This window comes from Tachyglossus aculeatus, chromosome 17, assembly GCF_015852505.1.
Source record: "Tachyglossus aculeatus isolate mTacAcu1 chromosome 17, mTacAcu1.pri, whole genome shotgun sequence".
NCBI lineage: Eukaryota > Metazoa > Chordata > Mammalia > Monotremata > Tachyglossidae > Tachyglossus > Tachyglossus aculeatus.
Genome location: NC_052082.1, coordinates 47,029,323 through 47,056,812, shown reverse-complemented (window position 1 = coordinate 47,056,812; position 27,490 = coordinate 47,029,323). Strand labels below are relative to the sequence as shown.

The 27,490-nt window shown below is 52.8% G+C and overlaps 1 protein-coding gene across 2 annotated transcripts; it reads right to left on the bottom strand.

The window, feature by feature from the left end:
- Window positions 1–1,265: 1,265 nt before the first annotated feature.
- Window positions 1,266–25,607, bottom strand: CUEDC1 (CUE domain containing 1). 2 transcript variants are annotated; one of them, XM_038759692.1, is made up of 10 exons: window positions 25,326–25,607; window positions 18,772–18,899; window positions 13,290–13,416; window positions 11,929–12,124; window positions 10,435–10,518; window positions 9,934–10,020; window positions 9,228–9,321; window positions 7,883–7,941; window positions 6,546–6,616; window positions 1,266–4,381 (listed from the first exon to the last, which is right to left on the bottom strand). In XM_038759692.1, exons 1-9 carry the CDS (start codon window positions 25,605–25,607, stop codon window positions 6,549–6,551), a joined length of 1,125 nt encoding a protein of 374 aa, XP_038615620.1. In that variant the 3' UTR covers window positions 1,266–4,381; window positions 6,546–6,548. The 2 variants fall into 2 exon arrangements, with proteins under 2 accessions (XP_038615620.1, XP_038615621.1); XM_038759693.1 differs by having other exon boundaries at window positions 11,929–12,106.
- Window positions 25,608–27,490: the final 1,883 nt, after the last annotated feature.

Genomic DNA, 27,490 nt, shown 5'->3' with positions numbered 1-27,490 from the left:
AGTGATGATGATATGTACAAGATAAATAAATAAATAGAGTAATAAATATGTACAAACATATATACAGGTGCTGTGGGGAAGGGAAGGAGGAAAGGTGGGGGAGATGGAGATAAGGCACGGTGAGAAAGTTAGCACCAGAGGAGCCAAGTGTGCGGGGTGGGTTGTAGGAGAGAAGCGCCATGCAGGGTCTAGCAAGGTTGCTCCTCTGAAGCTGAACCAGAAACTCTGTCTTCCTCCTCCTCCTCCTCCTCAGGGGAGAGAGCCTGGAAGGGCAGGAGCCTGGCTGGCCAGGAAATACTTCTTAGTGTGGAATGCAGAGTAAGCGCTGCTTCCCGGACAAGAGATTAACAATAATGATAATGCTGGTATTTTTAAAGCCCTTAGTATTCGCCAAGCACTGTACTAAGCACTAGGGTAGATGGAAGATAATCAGGTTGGACCCAGAACCTGTCCCTCATGGGGCTCCCAGTCTGAGTAATAATAATAATAATAATAATAATGATGGTATTTGTTAAGCGCTTACTATGTGCCAAGCACTGCTCTAACTGCTGGGGTAGATTCATTCATTCAATCGTATTTATTGAGCGCTTACTGTGTGCAGAGCACTGTACTAAGCGCTTATACAAGGTTATCAGGCGTGAGGCAATCCCCAATTTACAGATGAGGTAACTGAGGGACAGAGAAGTTAAGTGACTTGCCCGAAGTTACACAGCTGACAAGTGGTGGGGCCGGGATTAGAACTCACGACCTCTGACTCCCAAGATCGTGCTCTTTCCACTAAGCCACGCTGCTTCAGTAAGAGGAGGAGGAGGACGGAGAGCTCAGTTTAGGTAGAAAGGAGAACTGGCATTGAATCCCCATTTTTCAGATGAGGAACCTGAGGTCCAGAGAAGTGAATAATTATAATAATAACTATAATAATGATGGTACTTGTTAAGCTCCTACCATGTGCCAAGCACTGTTCTAAGCATTAGAGTAGATATGTTAATCGGGTTGTACACAGTCCCTGTCCCACATGGGCCTCACATTCTTCATCCCCATTTTACAGATGAGGTCACTGAGGTCCAGAGAAGTGAAGTGACTTGCCCAAGGTCACACAGCAGACAAGTAGTGGAGCCGGGAGGAGAACCCAGGTCTGTGCTCTGTCCTCTAGGCCAGGCTGCTTTCCAAAGTGATAACTGCAAGAGGCTGTGGGGGCGGGAACAGGGTCTCTCCATGCAACCTAGGCTCCGGGGTTCGGTCGCCACTTACTAGACTCGAAGCCATGAGAGTACAACATAACTTTATTATAGGAATTACTATTAAACATCTTTAAGAAAAAAAGATCACATATGGAAATAAGTTCTAAAATAGCAACACACAAAAACCTCAAGGGTGGGTTGTTTTTGCTTGGTGGCTGGTTAAACCCCCGGGCCTTTTTAGAGACGGACACAAAACATCACTTGAGAGGTGCACAGGGGTTTTATCCGAGACATTTCCGCCTCCAGCCTACTCTGGGGCACCAGCCCTCATGACCCCAAAACACAATCCCGGACTCAGCTGGCTGCCCTCCTCTGCGGGAGGGGTGGGTGGGGGGGACCCTGGGAGAGGCCTGGTGGGGGACAGATGGTCCCCACTTAAAATATATTCCAGGCGCTAAGGCTACTGGTTGGCGTCTCTCCATCTTTCCTCGGCCCTCCAGGGGGGCAGGCATCAAAATCCGCTAGCCGGTGGGTCCCGGGGCGGACCCCTGGGAGGATCCCTGGGCTGGCCCTGCAGCCTGACTCACCCTTACCATGCTCCCAGGTGAATGACCCTGAACTGGGCAGCTCAGCCTCCGACTCTCGTCTCCACGGCTCCCAAGGGCTTAAAGGAAACAAAGGCAGGTGGGATTTTTAGTGGAAACGTCACTGGAAGTCAAACCGGCTGGGAAAATCCTTTGGCCGAGGCCTGCGCTGCCAGAGCCTGCATCGCTTCAGGCTGCACTGCCGGGGCCTACTGAAGCCTGCACTACTGCAGTCTGCACCGCCGAGGCCTGCACCAGCGGGTCCTGCATGTCTGAGGCCTGCACTGCTGCAGCCTGCCACGCCAAGGCCTGCACAGCTGAGGCCTGGCTGCCAGAGCCTGCAGGGTGGAGACTTGGGCCAGGCTCCACTCCTGGGAGTGGCAGGCAGCAGCCAGAGGGGCGGGAAAAGCAAATGGAAAAGGCAGGGGGTAGGACTGGGGGTGGAGGGGACAGGGGAAGGCCAGAGGGAGGCCCCCGGACCCCAAGCTGTGAATTAGCAGCTCCCGAGCCAGCCAGTCAACTCGCCTGCCCGCCAGCCTTCAGCCAGCCAGCCCGCCTTCTGTTTCCCGTGGCCCAGGGCCAGCTTCACCCCTAGCAACCTCCGCACACACTTCCAAACTTGGTTACATTTCACAACCGGCTCCTCTCCCTGCGGTAGCTACAGGCAAATTCCTGGGCGTGGGGCCCGCCAGCCTGCAGACCAGAACGGATTCCAGCTCAAGCCACTGGCCTGCTGTCAGTGCCAGCTCGGGGTCCCGCCCCGACTCATTCTGCCTCTTAAGAATCGAGCTCCGGGGCTGGGGTGGGGGCCCGCCTCTCTCTCCACGCCTGCCCCTCCTCAAAATGGTGGGGTTCCCTGCCCAGCCTGGGATCCGGCGCTTCTTGTGGGGGCAGAAGGGATCAGTGAAACTCCAACCCTCAGGGGTGCGGAGACTGGCACAGTCCGGGGGGGGTGAGGGAGAGCAGTAATGGTGACCTCATTCTCTGGGTTATCCATAGGACTCCTGTCTCCATGGCAAAGCCAACCCCAAGGAATGCCTGGGAGGGACAGAGAGGTGCCTTCTTTCTGGTCTTGGCTGATTCCTGAGGACCTGATTTGTATCTGGAACTTCCCCCTGTTCAGCTGCCCTCAGGAGGCCTGGCCTGGCCCACCGTGGCCAGACTGAGTGGGGAGAGCCAGGCCCCGGGCGAGCCGGCAGACAGGCCGTTGGGAGCGGGGCCGGCAGATGCCCCTTGGTGGGGGAAGGTCTTTGGGGACGCTGCTCACCCCCCTCCTCCAGCAGCGGCACCGAAGTCCCGGGAGGACCCACCCACCTTTCTGGGGAAACAGTGCCCACGGTTCACTTGACCTAGCTTCCTAGTCAGTGTCCTGGGGCTTCCCAATACTCTTGGGCAAGGGCCACCGCCAGGCCCGTGGCCTGGGCAGACCCCGCTCTCCGGGGTCTCTGCCAGCTCCCTAGTCCCTTCCAGCCCACCCTGGGAAGCCTGCTGGACAACCCCGTTCAGCCGCAGAAATGGCCCACTGCCCAGGGCCCCTTCTCCGGAAGCCAGCTGGTTGTGGGACGGCCCTGGGTTGCTAGGCTGGACTGTGCCAGGGTGGGAGGCTCCAGCCCAGCCACCTCTGTCCCTCCAACCCTGGGAGTATCCCAGTCTTGGGAAACCTCCATCCGGGAGAGAAGGGATCAGCAGCACATGGAAAATGGGGTCTCGCTAACTCCTGTGGGGACGGCAGGGAAGGCACCACTCCCTCAGAGCCTTCCTGGAGGGTCCCATCGGCCCGTTTACTCTGGGGTGCCAGACCAAAGAGGGGGCTCACATCTCACGGTCAAGCCCACGCCCCTCAACAGTCACTGGGTCTCCCAGAGCCATCACCTCCCTGGGCTCTGGGGAATGGGCTCCAGATGGGGATGGGGTCACTTTGGGGCCGCCACAGAGCTCCACAGGCCCCTGGCAGCAGGGCAGCTCACACTGCACCCTCTCGCCTGGCAGAGGGGGAAGGGTGAAGCAGGAGGGGAGAGGGAGCCGGTTGGGGCCCTACAGAGCTACTTTGGACAGGGCAACGTGGGACAATTTCTCCAGTCTCGCCGCAAGGCCTAGGCAGGGTTGGTGGGAGGTAGGGAGGGCCTCTGGAAGTGTGACTTGTGTGGATGGCCTGGGGAGAACGGGGAGGAAACTGTGCCGCCTGAGTGGGCTTCCTCTTCATTTTGGATGACAGGGTCTGGCAGCAGGGGTCCGGGCCAGGCTCTGGTTTCCATCTTTGTGTCTCTGACAGGGAGGTTGGGTTGTCCCCAGAAGCCATTTTTATAAAAGTGTCTCCTGTTCCCACTCGCCCCGGAATAGCTCGGCTGTTACGAAGGCTATGAGGGTTTGTTGTCCTTGGTGACTTGGGCATCTTTCTTCCAATCCCAGGGCGGCAACTCCAAAGGCCCTAGCCCATCTGGGCCGGCCGGAATCCGGGAGGAAGAGGAAGGTGGGTTTCCAATCCTGGTGGGAGAAACCTCAGGCCACAAGCACATTCCATCGCACGGAAGGCTGGCCATGGGTCAGACAGGCCATCGGGATTGGCCTCTGCTTCCGCCCTCGGCCCGGTCACCTTCAGTGCCGAGGAGCTGGTCTCTGGAAGGGAAGAGAAGAGAGGAGAGGGAAGGAAGGGAAGAGATGAGATTTTTCCTGCCCTTTGTGGAGAGGAAGTTCTAGTGTCTCTGAGCATGAGGCGTTGACAGGCCCCAGAGTTAGGACACCTGAGTTCTAATCCTCAGCTCCAACACTTTCTTGCTGGATGTCCTGGGCAAGGTGCTTATCTTCTCGTGCCTCAGTTTCCTCATCTGTAAAACGGGCCCTAAATACCTGTCCTTCCTCCCTCTTAGACTGAGTCCCGTATGAGACAAGGACAGTGCCTGATCTGACTGTATTGTACCTACCCTAGCAATTAGAATAGTGCTTGGCATGTAGTAATGCTCAACAAATACAGCATTTATTTCAATCAATGGTGCATTTATTTCTATCAGTGGTATTTACTGAATGGTTTCTGTGTGCAAAACACTGTACTAAGTGCTTAGAAGAGGACAATATAACAGAATTTACAGTTTAGATTATTATTATGATTATTATTATCAAGCACTGAACCAAGCGCTAGGGTAGATATAGCATTAATCAGGTTGGAAATAGTCCCTGTCCCTTATGGGGCTCACAGTCTAAAGAGAAGGGAGAACAGGTATATTATTCATCATGTCTATTACATTATTATTTTTACTAGAATTCCCTGAGGGGTGTGCTTAGGCTATGAGAAATACCTCTCTTCCACTAAGTGCCCGACTTGAAGGCCCCTGGACTGCTGCATCATTCAATCAATCAATTCATCAATCAAACATTTATTGAGCACTTACTGTGTGCAAAGCACTGTACTAAGCACTCAGGTGAGTACAAACCACAATACAACAGATTCATTCCCTGCCCATTAGGAGCTTACACTCTAGAGACAATTTTCTTCTTCTCTATCTAGCTGCTTTCTATTCCCTCATCATCATCAATGGTTTTTATTGAGCACTTACTATATGCACAGCATTGTACTAACCGCTTGGGAGAGTACAATACAAGAGCTGGCAGACACGTTCTTGGAAGACAACGAGTTTACAATCCAGAGATTCCCTCTCCCAACATCGCCCCGATTCCTGCCTTCCCGGCAAGCAATGCTCCAGAGCATCGTTTTCCTCCCCACAGGGAGAGTTTGCCGATGAAGATGACACCCCGGAATGGCAGCTCCCTGAGTGGGAATCTCCAGGTGCCCAAGGTTCGGAGGATCCAAACTCCGGTCATTTTCACCCCCACCCCGCTCTCTGTCTCACTGAGTCAGGCCTGCCCCTGGCCATTTCTGACCACCTCAAACTCCTGCCACTGGTGGTTCCTCCCTGCTGGCTTCCCCCATTCAAAACACTTCCCCGAGCCCTCTGGGTTATTGATGATGATGATGATGGCATTTGTTAAGCACTTAATATGTGCAAAGTACTGTCCTAAAGGCTGCGGAGGATACAAGGTGATCAGGTTGTCCCACATGGGGCTCAAAGTCTTCATCCCCATTTTACAGATGAGGTAACTGAGGCACAGAGAAGCTAAGTGTCTTGCCCAAGGTCACACAGCTGACAATTGGCAGAGCCGGAATATGAGCCCATGACTTCCAAGCCCGTGCTCTTTCCATTGAGCCACGCTGCTTCCCCATTCTGGGAATCTCTGGATTGTAAACTCGTTGTCTGCCAAGTACGTGTCCGCCAACTCTTGTATTGTACTCTCCCAAGCGGTTAGTACAATGCTCTGCACATAGTAAGTGCTCAATAAAAACCATTGATGATGATGAGGGAATAGAAAGAGTCCGAAAATGGCCCCTGTCAAAGGCTTCCAGCAAAAGCCCGCCAGTCCTGGATTCAAGGCCCAAGAGGGCAGATTGACCCAGAAAGCTACCACTAATCTTACCTCTTTTCAATTTTACCAATTCCCAGTCTTACCAGGAATCAGCATGGAAAGAGCCTGGGACTGGGAATCAGAGGACTTGGTTCTAAACCCGGCACTGCCATTCATCTGCTGTGTGACCTTGGGCAAGTCATTCAACTTCTCTGCACCTCAAGTACCCTCATCTGCAAAACGGGGTTTCCATACCTGTTTTCCCTCCTACTTAGACTGTGAACCCCATGTGGGACCTGATTACTTTGTATCTACCCCGGTACTCAGTACAGTGCTCGGCACATAGTAAGCGCTTAACAAACACCATAACTGTTGTTATTATTACCTCTTACTGTTCTTCCCTGGGAGCTTCCTCCTCTTTGGCAGCCTCCTGCTTTTTTTTCTGGAAATCTTCATCTGAAATTCAGACAGAGAATATGTCAGTGAACAAATCCCTTTTCTCAGTCCTGCTTCATATTCAGCTCCTCCAAGAGGTCTTCTGTACACCTCAGAAAAGAGCTCAGGAGTTTTCCCACCTATTTTACATCCCCATATGGGCAACTCTTGAGATTGTAAGATCCGCAAGTAGGGATCATGTCTAGTCTACCGTACTCTCCCAAGCGCTTACTACAGTGCTCTGAATGCGGCAGCCGCTCAGAACCACTGATTACCTGTGAGAGGATTATAAACTTTGAAATATGCTTTAGCCTCCCTGCCCTCCCCTCCCAGGATCTTCCAAACAGGTTCCAGGGTCTCCTGTTTTCTTAATGGGACTCAGGTCTCCCTGGTCAATAGTATTTACTGAGCACCTGCTGGGGGCTGAGCAGGGGCCAAAGCACAAAAGTCATGTTGTCTTATCATCTCCACATCACGTCACCTCTCCAGAACCAAATTTTATTTGTACAGAATGGGTCTCACCTCTCTTGCCTATATGGGTTCTATATAGGGTTTTAATCCCAACTCCACCACCCGTTGGCTGTGAGACCTTCAACAAGTCACTTAACTTCTCTGTTCCTCGGTTCCCTCCTTTGCAAAATGGGGGTTCAAGACCTGCTCTCCCTCCTACTTAGATTGTGAGCCAAATGTGGGACATGATTATCTTGTATCTACTCCAGCACTTAGTACAGTCCTTGGTACATAGTAAGTACTGAACAAATACCACTATTATCGTGATTATTATTATTATTATTATCATCATTACTACTATTATTACAAGACCGTGAAAGCCTAATGAGCTCCAGTCGCATAGCATCTACTTGGCACAGAGCCTCTGTCCATGTGCACTGAACCAAAAAGAAGCATCACTCCTGGGAAGTGACAAGACATGGGGCTGGTGCCTACGGAAGTATGGGTGGCACAAACATTTCTATTAAGAGGGGCTCACTGCCATTTTGGGCTTGTGTGTGCCGTGGAGTTACTTACAAGCAATGAATAGTACAGTGCCTGGCACATACTAAGTGCTTAACAAATGCCATCATTATTATTATTATTAATTATTATTACCCAGGCTGCTGACACACTGTTTCGGGTTTGAATTTTTTTCCAGTTTTCCCAGGTCCAGAGTGATAAAAAGATGCTGGTCCCAGTGGCCAGGGACTAAAACCATCAGACCCCCACCAACCCTCAGGCAAAAGGCTGGACGGAGTGCCCATCCTCCCAGGCTGGGTCGGAGCCAAACCTTACCCCACACGTGGTCTTCCACGTCATCCAGCAGATTGGCAGTCGATGCTCCCGTCCCCAACCTGCCTCTGCACTCAGGAAAATTGCTTGGCAGTGCCCACCTCACCCCAGGGCTCCTCTTGACCCTTGTCCCGGGGAAGACCCGCCCACCCACCCTCCCTCTTTGTCTCCCACCCTGGAATGCCCGCTTTCTGGGCCAGCCTACAGCACTTTGTCTGGGGCACTGGGGGATGCTGGGACAACCCCGGGGTAGGAATGCGGGCTCCCTTTCCCCATTCCATCCCTCAAGTTGTTGTCGGATGCTCCTGCCTCCTTCCACACCTCTGGCCCCAGTCCCAGCTGGGGATTCCCGACCTCCCCTCCCCAGCTTCTTCCCTCAAGTCAACAGGCCGCTCCTGCCCCCTTCCACACTTCTGGCCTCCATCCCAGCTGGGGACTCCAGGACTCCCCTCCCTTCCAGGTTCTCACCACTGGTCCCTGGGGCTGGTGGCCAGCCAAAATGCCATCTACAAAGCCGGGCTGGTCCTCCGCAGATGTGGCAAACACAGACCAGACTCAGGGCCATTCCCGGCTCATGACCATCCTCAAGGCCAGCGGTCAGCAGGGTCTACACTGGGGAGAGGCACACCTAGGGGTGGGGCTGACAAATCCATCCTGCTTTCCTTTCCCCCTTTTGCCTTCAGTTCTGCTCAGAAGGCAATGGACGAGGCCCCTCCCAGGTCTGTAAATGGATCTCAGAAACAGCGTGGCTGGGGGAAGCAGCGTGGCTCACTGGAAAGAGCCCGGGCTTTGGAGTCAGAGGTCGTGGGTTCAAATCCTGGCTCTGCCAACTGTCAGCTGTGTGACTTTGGGCAAGTCACTTAACTTCTCTGGGCATCAGTTACCTCATCTGTAAAATGAGGATTAAGACTGTGAGCCCTCCGTGGGACAACCTGATCACCTTATAACCTCCTCAGCACTTAGAACAGTGCTTTGCACATAGTAAGCGCTTAATGAATGCCATTATTATTATTATTATTATTATTATTATTATTATTATCTGCTCCCAGGGTCTTCCTTTCCATTTGCCCCACGCTGCATCTTCCTACGCAGGACGACTTGGGGTGCCAGGAGTGGAGCCACTGGAGCCTTGCCTGGGGTAAGGTCTGGGGGTCTAGAGTGAGTGTGGGAATTCGAAATGAGGCCCGGGTGGTCACGGGCACGGAAAGCTGAGTGCCAGACCTCAATCAGGGATTGGGAAGTTGGGTGAGGGGTCCCAGTGGGATGAAGGAGGCAGGCCGCAACGGGCTGCTGTTCTCAGTGGCAGCAAGACAGGCCTCAGCTGGGCCTCAGGGCCAGAAAAGGATACGCTTGGTGCTTCAGCAAGTGTTTTCTCTTGGTCTTCCTCATCTTGGTCTTCTCTGAGAAGGCCCTGGCCAGTTCAAAGAGCTTTCTCCGGGTGGCTGGGGAGCATACAGGGCAGGAGGGCATCAGAGCGTGCTGGCTGCCCCTGCCTGGGGCCGAGGGAGGCGGCCGAACCAACGTCCACCCGAGGTGGGGCAGGGCCTGGCCACATCCTGGGGCCGTCAACCCTTGGGCAGGGCAGCGAGGCTGAGGGGAACGGACACGGTCATCCCAAGCTTGGCCGGCAGCGGGTGAAGGGGTGGTCGGCATTTGGTTTTGTGGGTCGTTGTGCTGGAGGGCAGCCCGGCCTGGTGTCCTCAGGGGCAGCACAAGGACTCTGTGACTCGTCGATGCATATCCCTCCAAGGGAGGGAGGCTTGCTGAGGTGCCATGGCCTGACTCACTCGCCTGGGAGAGGCCTAGGGCATCCGTGAATGGCAAACAGGCCCCGCGGCTGTCCGAGCCCTGGGGCTCAGAAAGGACCTTGCCAAAGAGCAGGCTGAGGCAGGAGGGGGTTGGGGTGGTTCTGGGGGAAGGGAAAGAGCAAAGAGCTGAAGGAGGAAGGAGAGGTGGAAGGTGGAGGGAGCCCAGGATCACTGGCCCTTTCACCCACCCTGCACCACGAAGCGTGTAAGCGCTGGGGGTAGGGAGGGACGGGGCAGAGAACTCACATTTTCCCATGTGTTTCAACTTGTCCCGGAATAAGGCATCCTCAGACACAGCGCAGCCAACCTCACCGCTGCCTGAGGCACCATCCCCTGGAACGAGATGCCAGGTGAGCACGGGGGGCTGGGGGCTGCCCTCGGGGAACTGGGGCCCCTCCTCCCTGTAGACCCAGAGCAGATCCCAGAGCCCTACGCCCAGCCACCCCAGGCCTTCTGGCATGCTGATGCCCAGGCATTGGCCACTCTGCAGCCACCAGCCCTGGGTCGGAAGGTCTGCCTGCCTTCACTCCCGCCTCCTGCCTGGAGCCAGGGGGACCTGGGAGACAGCAGGTTGCTCCCAGCCTGGTCCCCTCTGTCCAGTTCCCTCTGCCCGGGGGCCCGGCCCCATCTGTCCAGTAACCCAGCCCCCTCTGCCCAGCAGCCCGACTCCCAGATTGGGCTGTCCAGAGGGGTGGGTGAGGCCCCAGCGTGGGCAGTATGGACCCAGGGGAGGGGGGAAGTGGATACCTGGGAGAGGAGATGACAAGCTGAAGTTGTTACTGATGGCTGCGCTGTTGGATTTGGATTTTTGAAACTCGTATTTCAACCGATCTGGAAGGCAGAAACTGCGGGTTAGTTTCCGAAGTTCTCCGCAGGCTGGAGCTCCGGCAGTTCTGGCAGAACCATGACAGTTGGGGGTTGGGGCCACAAGACGGCTGGGGGAGGGGTCCTGGGGGTTTGGGGTGAGGAGAGAGGATCAACCCAACCAGGGCCTATGTCCTCCAGCCCCAGCCCCTGCCCTGGCCCCACTGATCCAAGTAGTAGCAGTATTTATTAAGCACTTACTGTGTGCAGAGCACCGTACTAAGCACTGGGAGAATATACACAAATGTGAATTAAACACGGTCCCAGTCCCTTGTGGACCTCACGATCTAAAAAGACTTTTCAACCCTTACCCTGGTGGAAATAATGAACGGGGCCAGGGGAATCTGTGAAGGAGGTCGATTTGGGGATAAACAGGAGAAGGGGGAGAGGGAGTGAGGAGGGCTAGCTGGGAAGATGAGTGGACTAAAAGGCCTATGGGGCCAGACTTGTAGAAAGCAGGAGTCTGAGCACTTCAGCTATTTTTCCAGACTGGTAACAAGGACCAGCTTTACTCTCCCGCTCTGGGATCATCATCATCATCATCAGTGGGATTTATTGAGTGCTTACTGTGTGCAGAGCACTGAACTAAGTGCTTGTGAGTTTGCAACGTCATCTGTGCCAACCTGTCCGTCAAACGGAACATACCCACAGAGCTCGTTACGGACAGGGAACGTGACTGCTAATTGTGTTGTACTGTACCAAGCGCTTAGAACAGTGTTCTGCACATAGTAAAACAATAAATACCATTGATTGATTGATTGACTCACTCAAAGGCTGGTCTGGTGGTTGGTGGGAGCGGACACGGGGCTGTGCTAGACCGTAAGCTCCTTGTGGGCTTGCCAACTCTATTCTATTGTACTCTCCCAAGAGCTTAGCACATTGCTCTGCACACAGTAAGCGCTCAATAAATACTACTGATTGATGGATTGGGAATCTGCGAGGCTGGGTTAGCAGCAGACAAAGGCCCAGCAGCTCTTTCATTCATTCAAGCATTCAATCGTATTTATTGAGTACTTACTTTGTGCAGATGCTATTGATGCCTGTCTACTTGTTTTATTTTGTTGTCTGTCTCCCCCTTCTAGACTGTGAGCCCATGGTTGGGTAGGGATTGTCTCTATCTGTTGCCAAATTGTACTTTTCAAGCACTTAGTACAGTGCTCTGCACACAGTAAGTGCTCAATAAATACAATTGAATGAATGAATGCAGGGCACTGTACTAGGAGCTTGGGAGAGTACAAAATAGCAATAAGTAGACACACTTCCTGCCCACACGAGCTTCCAGTCTAGAGGGGGAGACAGACATTAATAGAAATAAATACATTACAGTTAAGGACTTAAATTACAAGCCCCCTTCCAAGCCCTCGCAACAGCCCAAACCTCTCTCTAGGGCGAGGAGAAAGTCGCGATTCCTCTGCAGCTCCCTCATGAACTCCTCATTCTGCAGGCACAGGGCGATCCGTTCATCCTCCAGGTATTGCTTCCACCTATGCTCCTGGTCCAGCGGCCCTGGGGGGGGCCGCGGCTGCTCAGCCTCCCCCGGCCCCGGCTGCGTGCTCTGCAGAGACAGACTGTTCTGTGAAATAGGAACAGTCAACAAGAGTCCTCGCTATATCGGGTCCTGGCCCCACATCTGACCTCCTTGGAGGTCACGATAATAATAATAATAATGATAACAACTGCTGTATTTGTTAAGTGCTTAGAGTATGCCAGGCACAGTATTAAGCACTGGGGTAGGTACAAGCTAATCGGGTTGGACACAATCCCTGTCCCACACGGGGCTCACAGTCTTAATCTCCATTTTACAGATGGAGTAAAGGAGGCCCAGAGAAGTGAAAGGATTTGCCCACAAGGTCACACAGCAGACAAGTGGCGGAGCCAGGATTAGACCCCAGGTCCTTCTGACTCCTGGGCCCTTGCTCTATCCACTAACAGACTCTCTCTCTCTCTCTCTCTCTGCGGTGGTTCCCCCAGCCTCCCTTCCTCACCCCCTCCCCATTGCACTAGACTGTAAGCTTGTTGTGGGCAGGGAATATGTCTGTAATATGGTTATACTGGGCTCTCTCAAGCACTTAGTACAGTGCTCTGCACACAGTAAATGTTCAATAAATACGACTGACTGCCTGACTGACTGAGCTGACACCGCCAGGTCTGCTTCTGTTATCTGGGGAGAGTTAAGAGTGGGTCTACGCTAAGGTCTCTGAAGGAGGCTGCTGAACAAAGCCCCTTGATGGTATGTCCTGTCTCTTCCCTCAGTTCCCACAGTCCACTGGCCCCTCCCCTCCCCCTTCCCCATCCCTTTTCCCATCCCTGTTAGCCTAACTTCAGGGGACTCCTCTTACGTGGGTGCAGAATAAATCTCTCCACAGCCCCTCCAGTACAGCCATTTCAGGGTGGTGGGGAAGAGGTCTCTGGGGCCCACCATGTGAGTTTCTGGGCCCTGATGTTCACCCATCCCGGCAGGGCAGGAAATCTTAATATCCAGGAAGCCTAGGCTTCCTGTTCAGGTTGTTTCCCTCAGAAAACTTGATGATGTGAGGCAACGAGCCCCAATATTGGAGAACTGGGAGCATGATGGCATAAACCCAATCCCCCACCTCCCCAGCCTGGCCAGCTGCCCCACCCGCCCCACCAACCCCCAGAACCCAACCTCCCCTCATCCCTCCTCCCAGCCATTCTCAGTGGCCCCGGGAGTTGGGCTTCATGGCCCCCCGCAGCCCCCCATGGCCCACCGTGCTCACCTTCACACTGTCCAGCTGCTGAGGCAGGATGCGGAGGAAGTCATCGGGCAGGTTCCCAAGGAGGGGAGGGTTCCAGTTACGGTAGTGCCGCTCGGTTTGGGGACCCCCAGAACCGGGAACGTCGAGCCTGTGGGATGCAGCCCGGGAACAGAGAGTAGGGCATGAAGAGGGGATGGGGGCAGTCCAGCTCACCCAGGGCCATGGCCACCGCTACTAAGAGGGGGTGGAGAGAGAACCAGGACTCCGACTTTCACCCTGACCGTGTGAGCTCCTCTCGGCCGAGATCCGCACAAGTCAGGGCGGCAGACGGAGGGCTTGTGCCCGCTGGCAGGCCGCCGATCACAGGTAGGTAGCCTCCCTTTCCCTCCCCTCTGGGCAGCCCTGACAACTCCCGCTTTAGTAAGCGGCACAGCCCGACAGGACACCACCCTTCTCGCCCATAGTTCCTCTGTGGCTATCACTGGTGTGGCTCCCCCAAGGCCTTTGCGCTCAGGAAAGTGGTGGTGGAGAGGACCAGCGAGGAGCAGGTGTGGGGCTTTCCTATGCCTGGTTTGGGTTCTGTCTCTCCCACTCCACCACTCTGAGGCAATGATGCAGCCATTGAACAGGAACTTTTCCTGAACATGGCAGTCTTTGAAAGCCACTTCCTTCCCTTTTCTATTTTTTGGGAGGGAGGGAGGGAAGATGGGACTCCTGAGCTCTCTCCTCCCATTTCTAGGGAGACGGAGGATGGGACACTTAAACTCTCTGACTAGGAAGCCAGTCTAGGCGAGTCCCCATCCCTCCCCACCTCAACCGGGCTCTGAGTCTTGATCTGTGAAATGGGAACAGTCAACCAGGCTCCTCGCTACATCGGGTCCTGGCCCCACATCTGAACTCCTTGGCTGTCATAATAATAATAATAACAATGATAATAATAACTGTGGCATTTGTTAAGCACTTATTATGTGCCAGGCATTGTACTAACCATTGAGGTAGATACAAGCTAATTGTGTTGGACACAGTCCCCCTTGGGGCCCACAGTCTTAGTCCCCAGTTTACAGATGAGGTAACTGAAGTCCAGTTCACCCAGCAGGAAAATGGCAGAGCCAAAATTAGACCCCAGGTCTTTCTGACTCCCTATCCACTAAGCCACACTGCTTCACAAGCCTGGAGGGGAACCTGCCTAGGTGAAATTCATTCATTCATTCAGTTGTATTTATTGAGCTCTTACTGTGTGCAGAGCACTGTACTAAGCGCTTGGGAAGTACAAGTTGGCAACACATAGAGACGGTCCCTACCCAACAGTGGGCTCTTGATAATGATAATAATAATTGTGGTGTTAAGCCCCTGCTACGTGCCAAGAGCTTTGTGCCAAGTGCTGTGCTAAGCATTACGGTAGATACAAGATAACCAGATCTGGCCTTCGAAATGTGGGAAGCAAGGGCCAGGCTGGCCTCCTTTTCTTCCCCCAGAGCTTCAGGAATGGGGATACCCTCTCCTGCTGCCTGGGGAAAGCTGAGGTCCAGGGGCTGCCAGGAGCTTGACCAGTTGGGTCAACCTGTGTTTGGGACTCGCAGTCTGAGACTCGGTCCCCAGCCCTCTGGCCAGCTGGCCCCGGAGGGCCCGATTAGGTGGCAAAAGCCGGAGGGAGGGAGTGAAGTTTCTAGTGGGGAGGGGGGGGGCGGAGTGCCTAGACAGCCAAAGCCTCGGAAATCAGCTCTGATCTGAATGGAATGTCAAAAATGAGCTGCAGGGAAGGGAGAAAGGGAATGCTGTAATTTCCTCAAAACTCACCAGGTGGCTTCTTTAATTAAATCGATGTGGAGTTGTTTCCAAAAAGGCTGCTCAATGGTATTTACTGAGTGCTTTACGGGTGCAGAGCACTGCGCTAAGCACTTGGGAGAGTACGATATAACAGAGTTGGTAGACTCTATTTATTTATTTATTTTACTTGTACATTTCTATCCTATTTATTTTATTTTGTTGGTATGTTTGGTTCTGTTCTCTGTCTCCCCCTTTTAGACTGTGAGCCCACTGTTGGGTAGGGACTGTCTCTGTGTGTTGCCAATTTGTACTTCCCAAGCGCTTAGTACAGTGCTCTGCACATAGTAAGCACTCAATAAATACGATTGATTGATTGATGATTGATTCCCTTCCCACAGTGAGTTTACAGTTTAGAGGGGCTCAATCTCAAGCCAACCGCCCCTCTCCTCCCCACCCCTGCGGGAAGGCCGGCTGGGGGGTGGGAGGGAGCAGCAGGAGCGGGGAGGGTGCTGCCAGACATCTGCTGCTGCTTTCAGGTCCCCTCGGCCACCTCCGTCCACCCCCACCCCAAATGGGAGGTTTCATGCCCCTGGGGGGACAGTGTGCCCCAGTGAAAGAGCACAGGACAGCTAGTAGACTGGCTTCTAGTCCTATCTCCATCACATGTCTACTGTGTGACCTTGGGCCAGTTACTTAACTTCTCTGGGCCTCCATTTCCTCATCAGGAAGAGAAGATAAAATACCTGTTCTCTCTCTACTCTTGCCTATTGACCCCATGTGGAACAGGGACTGATGATCTTGTATCTATTCCAGCATGTAGCTGTAAGATACGTGTAAGCGCTTACTACAGTGCTCTGCACACAGTAAGCACTCAATAAATACGATTGATGATGATTGATTGATCCAGCATGTAGCTGTAAGATACATGTAAGCGCTTAGTACAGTGCTCTGCACACAGTAAGCGCTCAATAAATACGATTGATGATGATGTAGCACAGTGCTTGGCAGAGTAGGTATTCAATAAATGCCATCATCATCATCATCATTATACTATTCAGCCCAGTCCTCAAATGACATGGCCTAGTGGAAAGAGCCCAGGCCTAGGATTCAGAGAACCTGAGTCCAACTGGCCTGTTGTGCGGGCTTGGGCAAGTCACTTCATTTCTCTGTGCCTCAGTTTCCTCATCTCTATAATAGGGACTCCGATACCTGTTCTCCCTCCCTGCTAAACTCTGAACCCCATGCAGGACAGGGACTGTGTCTGACAACCATTACGCTGTAAGCTCACTGTGGGCAGGGAATGTGCCTGTTTATTGTTTATTTTACTCTCCCAGGCACTTAGTAGAGTGCTCTGCACACAGTAAGTGCTCAATATATATGACTGAATGACTGAATGAATGAATTTGATTACATTGTATCTAATCAAAGCTGAGTGTGTTTCTTGGCACATAGAAAGCACTTAGAAATACCATTATCATTAGGCCTGGTGACAGATGATGAGTGTGTTCCTAAAGTTCCTTACTTGGAAGAACGGAAGGAAGGAAGTGGTTTTCCAAGCCTGAGGCACCACCCTGAAAAAGCTCCCCTGTTATCAGGCTTTAAGCCCCATGTGAGACTCAGACCAATTTGATTTGTTTTAGGGAATTTGTTAAGCACTTACTCTGTGCCAGGCACTTTACTAAGCACTGGGGCAGATACAAGTTAATGAGATTGGATACAGTTCCTGTCCCACATGGGGCTCACAATCCTAATTCCCATTTTATAGGTGAAGTAACTGAGGCACAGAGAAGCTGATCGTCCTGTATCTATCCCAGCTCTCAGCACAGTCCTAGGCACCTTGTAGGCACTTAATAAATACCATCATTAAAATTATTATTATTTATTACTAAGAGCCCAGTAATGCTTCAGTAATTACTATTACTTATTACTGAAGCAGCGTGGCTCAGTGGAAAGAGGCCGGGCTTTGGAGTCAGAGGTTATGGGTTCGAATCCCGACTCCACCACATGTCTGCTGTGTGACCTTGGGCAAGTCACTTCACTTCTCTGAGCCTCAGTTACCTCATCTGTAAAATGGGGATGAAGACTGTGAGCCCCACGTGGGACAACTTGATCACCTTGGATCCCCCCCAGCGCTTAGAACAGTGCTCTGCACATAGTAAGCGCTTAACAAATACCATTATTATTATTATTATTATTATTATTATTATCCCAAAGTACTTTCATGTCTCTTCAGCAGCAGGAAGGGACTGGGATTATGCCCCCTCATTGCGCAGTCTGAGAAACTGAGGCCTGGAGAGGAAAGTCTCATAGCAAGAATCCAGGAGCAGGAGTTGAGGGTCCTGGGAAGCGTCCCACCTGCTGGATTTCTAGGCCCCTGAGAGGCCGGGAGATGGAGCGGAGACAGAGTAGAGGGGCTGAAGCATCGGCAGTCCGGAACACGAGGGCCAGGAGCCCGGCTCACTCCAGAGTCTGCAGTCACTCTGTTCCGGGACCCTAGATCAGGAGCCCCATATTCCTGGGCCTCAGTTTCCCTCACTGCAAAATGGGAAAACCCAGATGGGCAGCATGTGATCACTTCAACCCATCTGCAGCCCTCCAGTCCCTCTAAAGCCCCCAGGGGTCCTAACAAAGCTCCCAGACCTCCTTGCCCTGGAGCCTTGCTACTCTACCCGGAGGAGCACTGAGATAGTAACAGAGTCTCCTGAGACACGGGAGGGGAGAGGGTCAGTGGCAATCTGAAAATGACCAGCCCCCTCCTGCCACTCTGGGGCGAGTCGGGCGCCTGGGCTCCGGGAAACCCTTCAGGCACTGCCCTTGCAACCGGCCCTGGAAAATGCAACCATCTGGAAGTCTGGACTCTCAAGCTGCAGCACCCTCGGACTGAAAGAGGCCGAGAGCAATGGTCTGGTTTGCCCCTTGCCCCCAGGGAGTTGGGAGCTGTCAGCAATGGTCCAGTTTGTCCCCTGCCCCAGGGGAGCCAGGACCCAGATTTTCCCAAGGCAGACAGCCACACCTCCTGCTCTTAATCATTTCCCCAACTTCTGCCTCCCCTTCTGCTGAGAGTGATGGTCCAGTTCGCTCCCCGTCCCTGGGGAGCTGGAACGCTAAGAGTGAGGGTCTGGCAAAAGCAGCATGGTTCAGTGGATAAAGCACGGGCCTCGGAGTCAGAAGGACCTGGGTTCTAAACCCAACTTTGCCACATGTCTGCTGTGTGACCTTGAGCAAGTCACTTAAATTCTTTGTGCCTCAGTTTCCTCAACTGTAAAATGAGGATAAGAATGTGAGCCCCATGTGGGACAGGGACTGTGTCCAACCTAACTGGCATTTATCCCAGTGCTTATAACAGTGCTCGGCACATAGTAAGTGCTTAACAAATACCATAACAAGTACCCCCTGCCCCCGGGGAGCTGGGACGCTGACAGGGATGGCCCAATTCGTTCCCTGCCCCAGGGGAGCCAGGACCCAGATTTTCCCAAGGCAGACAGCCACACCTCCTGCTCTTAATCATTTCCCCAACTTCTGCCTCCCCACTCAATTCCACCTCCCTGACAGTCAATAAGGCCTTCTAGGTGTCTAATCTCTATCCCTCCTGCTGTAATAGAAACACATTCTCTCTTGTTCTGTCACTTACCTCATGGGACCTCAAGAATATCAGTTACCAATAGATGGGTGCTACACCCCCCGACAACCCCCGCTTCCCTCCCCCAACCTCCTGCAGGAGTCTGGGGAGTCTCACCTGGGAGGGGGGGTAGGAGGGGCCAGGGGATACGATCGGTCAAAGACGTGCATGTCGTAGGCCGGGGGGGAGTACACCGGGGGCGGCTCTTCATCAGAGCTGTCTGGTTCCAGAGTCCGTTCCAAGATCTAAGCCAGAGAACAACTGAAAAGATCAGTAACTGGCTGGGAGCCGGGCGGCTCTTGGGGAGGGGCCGGAAGCTGCCAGCCCCTTTCGTGGCAGACAGATCTGCCCTGCCCGTCTGGCCTCCTTGAGGGGCAGCTGGGAGGCCACAGGGGGAGGAGAAGGAGGTGGAGTGACCAGAGGGGAGGACAAGGGGGGTGGGGGGGCAGGCAGTGACCCATTCACAGGATCAGAGTGCTGAGCTGGGAGCTGGGATGACTGGTGGCTCCCCCACGGCCCAGTCAGGTGAGCACCTCAGTCAGCCCATCTGTAAAATGGGTTTACATTGCCTCTGTCCCCTGGGCCTCGCTGAGGTTGGGGAAGGGAAAGGAGTTGGGGCTGGGGGGTGGTCAAAGGCTATTTGGTCCAGGGGAGAAAGAGGCTGCATTTCGACTCCACCTGCCCCTCTCAGGACCTGTTGGGGCCCAGACGGCGTGAGAGCGAATTGGGGGCCCCTCGGATTCGACCTCAGGAGGTCTTCGGCTGGGCGATGGTGATTCACGCTTCGCAAGCGAGTTCAAGTTGAGACAGATGTCCACCCCATGGGGGAGGTTGGGGCAGGTCAAAAATCAACGCTCTGTTCCAACAGTCCTGAGTCCGGGGAAAGTAGACTCTGGGCCATTGGGGAGCAATTCTTGATCCCGTGGCTCTTTGCCAGGCCGCTGCCTCTCGCCGCCCCCCTGGGTAGGGTCAGCTGAGTCCGCAGCCCGGTTGTCCAACTGTCCCACCCGCTCACCCAGCCCTGGCCGGAGGCTCCGGAACCACACTAGGACACCTGAGGTCAGCACAGCCACTCTTGGGGGACAGGTGACACCCGAAAGCCCATTCTTCGTGTTGAAGGGCACTCCACCCCTCTCCGGCAGGACCAACTTGACTTCCTCTCCGCAAGTGGGCTTTAGCCCAACCTCCATCTCGTTTATCTCACCAATGACCCCTCGCCCACATCCTGCCTCCGGCTTGGAACGCCCTCACTCTTCATATCCGACAGACGATCACTCTCCCCACCTTCAAAACCTTATTAAAAGCACATCTCCTCTAAGAGGCCTTCCCTGACTAGGTTTTCACATCCTCTTCTCCCACTCCCTTCTGTGTCACACTTGTACCTTTTTTTCACCCCTCCCTCTCAGCTCCACAACAGTTTTTTTTATGGTATTTTTAAGTGCTTTCTATGTGTCAGACACTGTACTAAGCACTGGGGTAATCAGGTTGGACATAGTTCATGTCCCATATGGGCCTCACAATATTAATCCCCATTTTTCAGATGAGGTAACCGAGGCACAGAGATGTTAAATGACTTGCCCAAGGTCACAGAGCAGACAAGAGGCAGACCTGGGATTAGAACCCAGGTCCTTCTGATTCCACTAGGCCATGCTGCTTCTCCGTACATATGTACCTATCCATAATTTATTTATATTACATTAATTTATATATATATTTACATTAATGCCTTTCTCCCCCACTAGCCTGTAAGCTCACTGTAGGCAGGGAACATGTCTCTCAAAGCTGTTATATTGTCCTTTCCCAAGTGCTTACTATGGTGCTCTGCACACAGTAAGCACTCGATAAATTAAATATGATAGATCGATTGATTGATTGATTGGATCCCTGAGAGGAGGTGGGCTCTGCTGTGCCCCATAACCTCCTCTGCCCTCCTCGTCGCTCCAGGACCAGGGATAACCAGCTCTGCCTGGAGGCGTTCTCCTTTGAAAATCCAAACAAGATCTAATTTCTAGAATTCCCCTGCCTCACCCCGCCCCCCTCACCGGCTGCCACAACATGGCTTTCTTCTACTTCAAAAAGTGCTAGGCTTGTTGGCTTTGTGGCCCTCTTGTTTGACTCAGCCGAAGAGCGGAGGGTGGGCCAGATGCTCCCGGGTGGCTTGTTTCGGCCGTTTCTCTGACAGGTGATATTTTTCAGGGCCGGGAGAGCCCACCACCCAGCACCCCATCAATCAGCCCGAGGGGAGAGGGGATTTTTGCAGTCAGCAGTTATTGTCGTTCCAGCTGCCGCTCATAAATTTCTTGAAGCACTTTCAGCTGGCACAATAGATCCGGCCAGTGAGCCTGAAGTAGGCCCGGAGCAGAGCAGGGGCCCCCAGGGAAGCTGAGGGCAGTAAAAAGAAGGAAAGGGGGAAGGGGGAAGGAGGCAAGTAGAAGAGACAACCAGCCAGGATGCCTCAGGCCTGAGAGAAATCAGGCAGCAGTCTTGGGGGTTGTAATTAAAACCCAACTCTGCTGTCTGGCCTGGCTCCATCCTTCTCCGGGCCCGAGCTGCATCACTTCTGGGACCGGGTCTGTTGGGGGAGGTCGGAGGTACTCTGTGGATCATGGAGGGGCTACCTTCCAGGGAAGAAAATTGAGAGAATCCCAGACACTGGAGCTGGAAACAAGCAACCAGGACATGAGGTTGGGTAGGGATGTCTCCTTAAAGCCCACAAGTCTGGAGAAGCAGTGTGGCTTAGTGGAAAGGGGAGTCAGAGGACCTGGGTTAATAATGACATTTATTAAGCTCTTACTATGTTAAAAGCACTGTTCTAAGTGCTGGGGAGGTTACAACGTGATCAGGTTGTCCCACAGGGGGCTCACAGTCTTAATCCCCATTTTACAGATGAGGTAACTGAGGCACAGAGAAGTTAAGTGACTTGCCCAAAGTCACACAGCTGATAACTGGTGGATCTCATCCTGGCTTTGCCACCTGTGACCCTGAGTACGTCACTTCTTTGTGCCTCAGTACCCCATCTGTAAAATGGCGATCAAAACCTACTCCCTCCTACTTAGACTGTGAGCCCCATTTGGGACAGGGACTGTGTCCAACCTGATTGACTTGAATCTACTCCAGCTCTTAGAACAGAGCTTGGCACATAGTAAGTGCTTAATGAGTACCATAATAATAATAATAATAATTATTATTATTATTATGGGTAACACACATACACACGAGGTTGGGCAGGGATGTCTTACTAGCCCACATTTGCAACGCACATACATGAAGTTGGGGAGGAAAGTATGCTTACTAGCCCACATCACACACACACACACACACATATGCACATGCATGCACACACACCCCTTCTGTCTGCTAGGGTGGGGCTCCAAAGTGTTTCAGGGCCAGGATGCGGGGCTGGTGGGGAGCCTGCCTAAGCTCTCTCTGCTTCTGCCTAGTGATTCCCAGTGAGGAAGTGGGCAGAGAGGCGGGAGACAGGTGGGCTGATGGATTTGGTCCATGGACTCATGGATAATAATAATAATGATGGCATTTGTTAAGCGCTTACTATGTGCAAAGCACCGTTCTAAGCGCTGGGAAGGATACAAGGTGATCAAGTTGTCCCACGTGGGGCTCACAGTCTTAATCCCCCTTTTACAGATGATGTAACTGAGGCCCAGAGAAGTTTGCCCAAAGTCACACAGCTGACAATTGGCGGGGTCGGGATTTGAACCCATGACCTCTGACTCCCAAGCCTGGGCTCTTTCCACTGAGCCACGCTGGGATCAGAAGCCCGTCAGAATGGTGGACCCAGCCTGCAACAGGCAAAGGACTGGTTTCCACTGGGATGGAAGAGAAAGGCTCAGCCGGGCGGGCAAGAGGCTCCCGGTTCAGTGCCTCGCGCTGACTCAGGAAGATTCCTGCCCCATCCACTCTCCTCTTGCCCCCCATCTGTTCCAGGACTTCACCACCCAAGAGGGCAAGCTGCTCTCTGCCACACAGAGCTCAGTCCACTTCCAGGGGAGGCAGAAGGGGGCAGCTAACAATGCCCAAGTCGACTTGAAAACATCCCCCATCATCAATAGTATTTATTGAGCGCTTACTATGTGCACAGCACTGTACTAAGCGCTTGGGAAGTACAAATTGGCAACATATAGAGACAGTCCCTACCCAACAGTGGGCTCACAGTCTAAAAGGGGGAGACAGAACAAAACCAAACATACTAACAAAATAAAATAAAATAAAATAAAATAAAATAAAAATAAAATAAAATAAAAATAAAATAAAATAAAAATAAAATAAAATGGTGGTGGTGGGGAAGGGACTGGAGGATCCCCCAGGCCGGGCTGATCCTCTGGCCCCCTCCAGGCCCCATCTTTGGTCTCCCTCTGGCCAATCTGGAGGGCGAGACCTGCCCCGGGCCACGCCAGAGTTGTCCTAGCCGAGTCACAGGGGTGGCAACTGTGGTCGGGGTAGCAATCCTGATCCCCGGGCAAGCAAGTCGCTCACTACGCCAGCTTTTTGCAGGCCACCACTCTTTGATCTAACCTGGGCCGACGGTTCCTTTCAGGTCAGCGCTCAGCGCCAAGGGGCTGAACTTTTCATACCCAGCCCTGCCGGTGGCTGGCGTGGGCCCCAACAAGCAAGAGATCTTGGCTAACTGAGAGATATTCAGCGCGGGCCTGTCTGAACTCGCCCACCCCAATTTAGTTCAGATTTCCTAACTCGCAATGATCAGTGTTTTGGCCCCTGTTGGGAGTTTGTCAGAAGATGCCTGAGGCAGTCATCAGTTTTTGGAGAAACCAAGAGGGCAAACGGTTTGTGAGAAAGGATCACATCTCTTGTACCTGCTGAAATTTTCCAAGCATTTAGTACAATGCACTGCAGTGAATGGTGCGTGCTCAAAAACGACTACTATTACGTTAGTAATAAATAAATAATAAATAACGACTATTTATTTATTTATTTATTTTGTTTGTACCTATCTATTCTATTTATTTTATTTTGTTAGTATGTTTGGTTTTGTTCTCTGTCTCCCCCTCCTAGACTGTGAGCCCACTGTTGGATAGGGACTGTCTCTATATGTTGCCAGTTTGTACTTCCCAAGTGCTTAGTACAGTGCTCAGCACACAGTAAGTGCTCAATAAATACGATTGATTGATTGATTGACTACAACTACTACAATAGCTAGCAGCATTGCGGAGGCCTGGGGCACCCTGCGGGTCAATCATGTATTGAGCACTTACCGTGTGCAGAGCACTGTACTAAATGCTTGGGAGAGTACGATTTAACAGAGTCAGTTGATACGTTCATTCATTCGTTCATTCAATTGTATCTATCGAGCGCTTCCTGGGTGCAGAGCACTGTACTAAGTGCTTGGGAGAATACAATAGAACAATAAACAGACAGCTCCCTGCCCACAAGTGCCTTACAGTCTAGAAGGAGAGATAGACAATAAATAAATTAAGGATATGTACATAAGTGCTATGGGGCTGAGGGTGGGGTGAATAAAGGTACAAATCCAAGTATGAGGGTGATGCAGAAGGGAGAGGGAGTAGAGGAAATGAGGGCTTAGTCGGGGAAGGTTCTTAAAATAATTCCAAGCTTATTTCTAGGAACCAGTACTGAATCAGAGAGAGTGAATGCACCTCCCAAACTGTGAGCGGCTCGTCTGATCAATTACTGCTATTTTTTGAACATTTACTGTGTGTTAAGCAGTGAGTTAAGTGCTTGGGAGAGTCCTACCCGACCAACCCTCCTGAGCCCCCCTTTTCCTCTCCTCCTCCTCCCCATTGCCCCCCTCCCTCCCTCTGCCCTACCCCCTTCCCCTCCCCAGAGCACTTGTGTATATTTGTACATATTTATTACTCTATTTTATTAATGATGTGTATATAGCTATACTTCTATTTATTTGGACGGTATTGACACCTGTCTTCTTGTTTTGTTTTGTTGTCTGTCTCCCTCTTCTAGACTGTGAGTCCACTGTTGTTTAGGGACCGTCTCTATATGTTGCCAAGTGCTTAGTACAGTGCTCTGCACACAGTAAGCGCTCAATAAATACAACTGAATGAATGAATGAATGAATGAGTGAATAAGTAGACCCGATCCCTGCTCTTGAGGTTCTAGAAGCAGCGTGGCTCAGTGGAAAGAGCCCGGGCTTTGGAGTCAGAGGTCATGGGTTCAAATCCCGGCTCTGCCAACTGTCAGCTGTGTGACTTTGGGCAAGTCACTTCACTTCTCTGAGCCTCAGTTCCCTTAGCTGTAAAGTGGGGATGAAGACTGTGAGCCCCCCGTGGGACAACCTGATCACCTTGTAACCTCCCCAGTGCTTAGAACAGTGCTTTGCACATAGTAAGCGCTTAATAAATGCCATCATCATTATTATTATTATTATTACTTTATTCTCTGGGGGAAGATTAGAGTGCTCAGCCTTTCTCGGAAAATTCATGAAGAAAACTGCATGGTCAAGGCTAAGAGTTTGGGGCCACCAACAAAATGACCTTACCAGCACAGGGGACCAGAGGGTCCTGCAGGCGTCCAGCCCATCGCAGAGCCCAAAGAAAGCCACTGGGGTTTTGGGGGGTGGTGGTTGAGGGGAGGCGCTGGCATGGAGGGCCCGGGCTCGGTCCTTGCCCATTGGTGCCACCCCCCAACCCCGGCCCCCACTCCCCGGCCGGCACTGACCCTACCTCAGGCGGGATGCTGTCGTCTGAGTCGGAGCTGTCGTCCGAGCCAGCCCCGTCCAAGTTCATCTGCAGCAGCTGGTCGATGGTGGCGTCCACGGCGCCGTTATTGGCCCGCAGGACACACTCGATGATGTCATAGTCCAGGCTGGGGAACATGGTCTTGAAGTCCTCCATGGCCTGGTTGAAGTCGAGGCGGCGGACCTGGCGGGGGGGCCGGCTGTTGTTCAGCTCCTGGGCCGAGGCACCCCCCCGGCCGCCGCTGCTCCTGCGGAACAGGCTGGTCATCCTGCCGGTGTCACGGCTCCCCTCGCCCCCCCCCCCCCCCGCCCCTGCCTCCCAGTGGGTGGGTGGAGCGGGGGCCTCCTGGTCAGGAGGTCACGTGTCCATGATGGGGGGCTTCCACTGGGACGTCCTGGTCGGGGGCCCGGAGCAGGGCAAGGGCCGTGGTCGCCAGGCGAGGAGACCGCGGGCCCGGTGCTGGGGTCGCTACCATCTCCCTAAGCTCTCAGGCATGGTGGGGTCAGGCCTGGGGGTCTCTTCACCTGCAACAGAAAAAGCGACGTCCTTCAGCTCTCTCGATTTTCCTCCACTCCTCCACCCCAAGGACAAACCAATACCTTTTTATGGATTTTAATAATCATCATAATAATTATTATGGTACTCATTAAGTGCTTACTGTTCTAAGCGCTGGGGTAGCTACAAGTTAATCAGGTTGGATTTTCATTTGTCCATTCAATGACTTATTCTGCTCTTTCACCCTGACAGAGCTGAGCTCCTTCCTGCTACCCCTTCCTCCACCTCCTGCTCCCCCTAATTTTTTTTTTGTGTGTGCTATTTGTTAAGCGCTTACTGTGTGCCAAACACTGTTTTAAGCGCAGGGGTAGGTACAATTAGATTGGACACAGTCCCTGACCCACATGGGGCTTACAGTCTAAGTAGGAGGGAGAACAGGAGGACTGAGGCACAGAGAAGTTAAGTGACTTCCCCGAGGTCACCTAGCAAGCAGTTGGCAGAAGCAGGATTAGAACCCAGGGCCTCTGGCTCCCAGATATGTGCTCTTTTTGCTAGGCCATGCTGCTTCTCTGTAAATCATTTGTATCTGTCAGTCTCCCTTGTTATGCTGTGAGCCCTTTGAGGGCAGGAAACATGTCTTCCGTCTGCAGCGCTCCTTTGGCCCTTGTTTAGTACAGGGCTTCATATTCAGTCGATACTCATCAATATCAATCAATCAATCATATTTATTGAGCGCTGTGTGCAGAGCACTGTACTAAGCGCTTAGCACTGATTGATTGACTGGAAGGTTGGTGGAAGGAAGGGCGAGAAGTGGGAAGGAGACTGCAGCTCCTGGCAGGCTGGGCCTCTACCTTGTGACCTTCACCCTACTCTTGACCCCCCAGCCCTTCTGGACATATCAGTAATTCATTTCAATCTGCCTCTCCCTCTAGACTGTAAACTTCTTAGGGACAGGGAATGTCTCTACCAACTCTATTGTATTGTACTCTCCCAAGCGCTTAATACAATGCTCTGCACTGACCGACTGACAAGGAAAGCCCTGCAGGCCCATTCCATTCTCCAGGGATGTCACTTCCCATAGGCTACAGCCACCCAGAACTGTCTTGTTGACTGCCTGCCTGCTGGCTGGCCCGAAAAATCAAGAAGGAGAGCTTTGCCCTTTATGCTAATTAGCTTGGACAAGTCGAAAAGCCGCTTCCTCCGGCTCTGGGTAATTTAATAAGGGAGCCGGAGAGGCCTGTTTTTCATGGCCCCCGAGAGACAGTGGAGGCCCAGAAAGGGAGAGCTCAGCTTGCAGCGTTTGTCCTAGGCCGATCCTTTGGGCTGCCGGTCCATCCCCTCCTCTGCTAGATCGCACGGAGGCAGGCACAGGCTATGTCTACACTGGCCCGTGGACGGGTGCCCCGAACAGGGGGACCAGCGGCACCTGGGCTCCGGGTTTGGATCTGGGCAGGTGGGCCCAGGAGGGAGCAGACACCATTTCTTCTTACCTACCACCACCCCGGGACCCAGATATGGGCAGGCACCCAAACTTGCCAAAAGATTTGATTCCCCCAACATCTCAGCTCCAGGTAGAAATCCACTTGGATCAGTTCCCATAAGGACAGTGAAGACAGCACTAAGTACTCAGGATCTGGATCTCTGACCGATAATCT